General features: G+C 42.0%; 2 protein-coding genes across 3 annotated transcripts in view; both read right to left on the reverse strand.

Annotated features, from left to right (window-relative positions):
- The window catches only part of LOC107749665 (stonin-1-like), an 11,242-nt gene extending 7,562 nt beyond the window's left edge, over window positions 1-3,680 (reverse strand). For both annotated transcript variants that reach the window (XM_016564823.1, XM_016564826.1), the window contains exon 1: window positions 3,581-3,680. The gene's annotated coding sequence lies outside the window, so the exon portion shown is untranslated. The remainder of the gene's footprint in view (window positions 1-3,580) is intronic.
- Window positions 3,681-3,748: 68 nt separating this feature from the next.
- The window catches only part of LOC107749695 (protein phosphatase 1 regulatory subunit 21-like), a 14,876-nt gene continuing 12,529 nt past the window's right edge, over window positions 3,749-6,095 (reverse strand). The window contains exon 14 of the mRNA XM_016564843.1: window positions 3,749-3,856. Within this exon, the coding sequence (XP_016420329.1) occupies window positions 3,827-3,856 (30 nt within the window). The 3' untranslated portion in view covers window positions 3,749-3,826. The remainder of the gene's footprint in view (window positions 3,857-6,095) is intronic.

A 6,095-nucleotide genomic window follows, 5' to 3' on the forward strand; every position in this document is an offset into this window, starting at 1 on the left:
TTATCTAAAAGTGCTCTTTTCCTTTAAACCTAGCCAAAAAGCCTTATGTGTTGACTCTGTAGGTATGACACAGTACGACTTTAATAATATGCATTTATGGTGTAATTACTACATTTTCGTGTCAATCCATGTTCATATTTACTGCAAACAATGCGCTGTTACTTTAATTCAGTGCTTGTAGCACAGCAATAGACTCGATCTCTGGAAACCATCTCTGCACTGCTGCAGACGCACCGCTCCTGAACGCACTGCCGGACCGCAACCGTGTGCACGCTTTAATCTGTTAACATGAGCGCCGAAAAAAATACTCACCACATTCGCACTGCAAACGGAGTAATGTGAACCTGGCGTTATGCATGAGCTCAGTCTCCAGGAGAGCGCGCGAGCACTGAATGATCAAACACTGGCAAGAATTAAAAAGTAATGCAATTTATAAACTTTAGTGACGATGTGACACTGCCTCGATTGTGCAAGTGACAATTCCTGTGTCAACTGTGCAGCGTGCAGCTCGCTTATAGACAGACGCAATGTGGTGATTTGAAGCCATTTTCATATTTTGAGAGAGAAAGAGAGAGCGCGCGCAGTGATTCACGATGTTTGTAAAATTAGGTCTCACACAAGGTTTTCAAATTACTTTAGAAGTTATTTAATGAAGAAATATGAAGGCGAGTACCTCACCTTCAGCATTATAATGATTTCACCCGCGCCGGACAGAGACTGAGACAGTCCCGCTGCATGTCGTGCCAAACCTCACGGCAGCGTCATCAGCTTGAGATCGTTCTTTTGAGATCGGCCTTTTTAGAATAATTATCATTATTGATAAAATCCCAGAAAATATCGAGATATTATTTTTTGTCAATATTGCACACCCCTATACTGAATACATATTATTATTGAATACATAAACACAGTAACTGCAGTTACTTTTAAATGGTTTATTACATCATATCTAAAAAAAAAAAACCACTCTGAAACGTCCTGTAAAATCCATGCTTACAAAGTTTCTGCAGGATTCTCTTTATTCATAAACATTCTCAGGGTTGGAATCGGGCTCTAACTGGAATGGCAAATTGACGCCATTGTTAATATTCACAGCTGAACAGATGAAACTCCTGGTTATGGTAAGGGGCGTGTCATTTCTGGAACATGCTCTAAGCGGTTAACCAATCAGAGCACATTTCGTGTTTCGGAAGGAGGGGCTTCATTGAAACAGGAAGTAAACCGAGTGTTTGAGACAGACTGGGAAGAGAAGTGCTGCAATAATGTAATGCGTTTTTGGAACAATCAAGCATGAAAACCTATTCTAGCACATCCCAAAAACCAAATCAAGACATCGTAAAAGGGCATAATAGGACCCCTTTCACATCACACACTGACACACATCGAGCTCAATGCTCGTGTACGGTAGTAAGACGGAGTGTACTACAATGAGGTACTTCAACCAAACATTTCCCCTACATAGCTGAAGTCAATGGGCCAAACGCAAGTCAACACATTAGGTGTCTTTAAGCAGTTTTTATGAATGGGAAATGGTAAATGTTTCCATGTAGTAAAAAATGGCTTCAATTAAGACGAAATGATTGTCTAAAATGTATGCACTAGATGGCAGAGCACATGTATAGTATATAATAACAGCATGTTATTGTGATATATTGTTCAAGTTACCAGTTAGTTAAGCTAGTAGGCTAAGCTGTTAGCTTGCTAACTGAAAACACAACAAAGAGAAATGTTCAATTTGTTAAAGTTTACAGGCTGACTCTACGCATCAGTCCGTTTGAAGAGGTTTCTGAGGGTTAATCCAGACAGCAAGGTTAACTTACCGTCACATAAACCCTGAGCTCACGGTGATTAACCCAAACACCGCTTCATCATGGTCATCGGGTCCAGAAACGCGGTCTGGAGTTAGCGGCGTTGTAATAGTGGTAACTGTTACGTCTTTGTTTTTCTTTCCTGTCTCTCGGGGAAAGTTCCACTACTACAGTTTGATCTCGTAAGGCTTCTTTCCATAATTGCTCTTATGTGTTTTGTAATTTGTGTTCATTATATTTTGTATTTGTTTTCGATTGTTATATTGAATTTAGGTTGGTGCTCTCCAGCTAAAGCTAGGGGGGGTTATAGATGGACTCTTTAAATGTAAATATTATTTGAGTTGTCTGCTTTAAAGTCCAAATGCTGTATGAGTACGTCAGTGTTTGTCAGTCCTGGTCCTGGCCATGCAGCCTCCGGAGGTCACAAACTTCATCAAGAACGTCTCATTTTAGAAAGTCACCATTATATGATTGACTGTGATTCCTCATGAGGTCTAAACTATTGTTATTTCCTTCTTTGTTTGCAGTATAATGATTACTGTTCTGACGGAGGCAGCCATTATGACCTATGCGGCTGACAGATGAGACACCGCTCCTCATTTGAGTTCATGGATCTCTTCTAACCAGCTGATGATCAGAATCAGACGTGTTGAATAAGAGAGACATACAACATGTGCAGAGCGGACTGGACTGGAATAGACACCGAGTACAAGGACTGAACTCCTTCATCCGTCTCTATTCGTTTTCTTACACACTGGCAAACACACTATTCATTTTAGCAGCATAAAGTTGGTGGCCCTTCAGTGACACAAAAGCAGAGTTAACTCAGAGTTCATCCAGAAACACATTCATAGACCGCTGAATCCACCGTGCAAACAGATGCTAAGCAGAAGCACAACATATTTCTTTTTTCTGCATTTGTATAATGGTGAATTACATTCTTAGTGCACATCGCCACCTACAGGGCTGCTGTGCAATCACTCCAATCATCTTATCCATTTCTCCGTGAAATACTTCAGTGACGCAGAACTCGATGTTTTGATGATTGTGAACAAGAAGTATATGGTTTGTTTTTCTCCAGAGCAGGTTATGTTCAGAGAGTAAACTGCTATGACTGCTAACTCCTCAGCTCTGGTAATCCTGCCATCATCTAGTTCTGAGATGGTTTGACTAGCTGATGCCAGCAGTGGTTTAACCACATCAGCTTCACACCCTCACACCCACAGACACAGACACAGACACAGAAACAGACACACACACACACACACACACAGACACAGACACAGAACAATACATTATTCTTTATAGTAATTTACAGTATTTATAATTCAGCATTATATGGCATAAGAGACTCCATTTATATACTATATATATATATATATATAACAGGCCTGTGTGTGTATCTGTTCTGAAGTCTGCAACCCTAGCGTTACTCACAGATGTGCTGCAAAACAATTCAACATCACACACAACTGACAACTCGACAGACCGACTGAAAACAGTCACAGTTACACGGACAGAATAAAGTTCACTGTGAAAATAACTTACAAAGAACTCAATCATGAAGAAATAAATCCTTAAATAGATGCTGGCTGAGTTTTATCGCGCTACTGAAGATCTGAAACCATAGTCTTCCTCAAAGTCTCGTCTTTTCCTCTCAGTGAGTGTTAAATATGAGTTCGGACCCGCTGTCTCTTTGTTTGCAGCAACTTTATAAAGCAACGACACAAACCTGAAGTGTAAGTGTAAGTGTGTGTGAGATATTTAGTCACCTCATGGTTTCAGATGTGTAATCCGGCGCAGACGGTATTTTCTCAAGATGGCAGAAATAAGTGGAGCGGACGCGATTCCAGCCAAAACATCCCGAACGGGAAGCGGGTTCTGCCGACTACCTTAATATTCATGAGGCACGGGAGAGCACCAATCAACGCACAGCCGTGGGTTCCTCTGGAGATCAGCTGCTTCCTGTCACATGTCTGGTGTGGGAATGTTCGCCGTCACTGAGACAGACGTCCACATTATCGGCTCTTGTTCTTCTTTGAGTTTCCCTGCAAGAGTCCAGCAGAACAGATTTCCCTCAATGCCACATTCAAACATCACTTTGGAGATTTAGCAAAGTTTCATTATTACAAATGAGTCTTATAATCACAACAGTGTTTCTATTAGGGCTGGGTATTGACACAAATTTGTCACAAAAACGAGAGTGCATCCAGAACCATGGTTAAGTTCCAGGACGGGATCGGGGATTTAGTGACCAGACACAACCGTCTCTCTCCCATCACAAATCGACATATTCAATCCAGCCCCACATGACATGCTGAGATAGCCGAAAGATAGACATTTACTGTCTCCATTTATGACCATACAGAGAGCGTATGGAGGCTGCCCTCGCACTCTGAACTGTGTCAATCACGTTAGAGGGTAACCCGATGGCATTTAAATTCACACTCTCCCGGGCCAAGCCCAGAGAGCTATCGTGTGGGGTGTGGGATGAAATACCTCCTCATTCGCCTGAGAAAGAAGGTCTCTGCGCAACGGGAGAGGCCAGAGTTGGTCATAAAGAAGTGTAATTATCTCTGCTATCCACAGTTTCCCTGGCCAATACAGTGCAATCAGAATCCGTGAATGTCTGAACTCCCGTACTCTCTGTAGTGTTGGCCCAGCGAGGGAAAACAATGTGTTTGGCCACGGGTGGGCTAGAGCATCTACACCCAACGCTGCAGCTTCTCCCACCAGGGAAAAGAACAGAGGGCACTGCGTGTTTCCGCGTGATGCGAAGAGATCTGCGGCAGCCTGTCCGTATCTCTGCTGAACTGAATCACCAGCTGCGGGTGAAGTGTCCATTCTCCCTACAGGGGATTCCCTCTGGACAACAGATTCGCTCCCGTTCATTATTCCCGGCACATGTGTTGCCCGTAACGACAGAAACCGAGTGCTGAGCCACATAATCCTCCCCCGGCTTTTTATGTAAGCCACCACCGTATGAAATCCCTGAAGGAAATGAACAAAGCGGTTTAAAGCTAGGCACAGTGTTATTGCATTTGAGATGGAGACACACCCCACTAGGGCGGTTAAAAAAAAATGTTAATTTCGAATATTCGGCGAATTTAAAATAAAAATCCACATTCGAAAAATGTAAAAACATGGCATTCGAATTTTAGGTGTGCGTTAAAGGAGGCAGCTTTATCAGTGGCGCATGAGATACGATGACGATGTTAGTGTCGTTGCATTTTAATGTTTTTGTTAGCTTATCCAGCTGAAGCCACTGGATGCGGTGCTGCTGCGTTGTTAATTACAAATATTGCGGGAAAAGAGAACATCAACTGATGTTTGAATAAATGTGCATTAGTAATATTTGCTCGATGCGCCCTCTTGTGGCCTCAGGAGAGAAGCCAAAAGCTTTTCTTCACCCTAACTGAAATCATGCATTTTAAATTCGAATATAATTCGAGTTTTGATAATATTTAAGTAAAAAATTCGAATTTAGTTTTTTAGCCATTTTGACAGCCCTACACCCCACACCGTTCTGCCTTCGAACACTGGCCCCCGGCCCCCAGAAAGTGTCACATCCGTCGTCACCACCTTTCTTACAGTGACTGGACCTGACGCAGTACCCAGTGGTGTAGAGCCCTCACTGTGCGGCTGAGCCCTAGTTTCTACACTGACAAACAGCATCAGCAGCAGCAATATAGTGTGTTTCTGAGAAGAGTTAAAGGGATCATTCAGCCAGAATGTATCACTCTGTCATCATTGACTCATCCTCATGTTGTTCCAAACCTGTACGAGTTTCTTTCTTCTTCTGAACACAAGAGTGTGGGTAATCAAACAGCCGCTGGTCCCTATTGACTTCCACAGTAATTTTGTCAATGGCTACCAGCAACTGTTTGGTTACACACATTCTTCAAAATATCTTTTTCTGTGTTCAACAGAAGAAAGAAACTCATACAGGTTTGAAACAGCATGATGAGTAAATGAGGACAGAATGATGATTTTTGGCTGAACTCTAATAGTAATAATGCTCATCACTACAAAACACTGTTATGAAACGAACAAAGCCTTCTGGGTTCCATAATTCTCAATATCACCACATAACCGATTAATAACAAATTATACAACTACTGTAAGTATATCCAGCTTTACCTGCATACATACTAGGGCTGCACGATATATATCGAAATTATCAAAATATCGCAAATGTAAATATCGCAATATGCATATCGCAACGGCGTGCGATATCATTATTATTTTAATAATAGGCTACTTAAATCAAAACGTTGCAAAAGGTCA

Source organism: Sinocyclocheilus rhinocerous, unplaced genomic scaffold, assembly GCF_001515625.1.
Source record: "Sinocyclocheilus rhinocerous isolate Xijiao unplaced genomic scaffold, SAMN03320098_v1.1 scaffold3084, whole genome shotgun sequence".
In the NCBI taxonomy this organism is placed as follows: Eukaryota; Metazoa; Chordata; class Actinopteri; order Cypriniformes; family Cyprinidae; genus Sinocyclocheilus; species Sinocyclocheilus rhinocerous.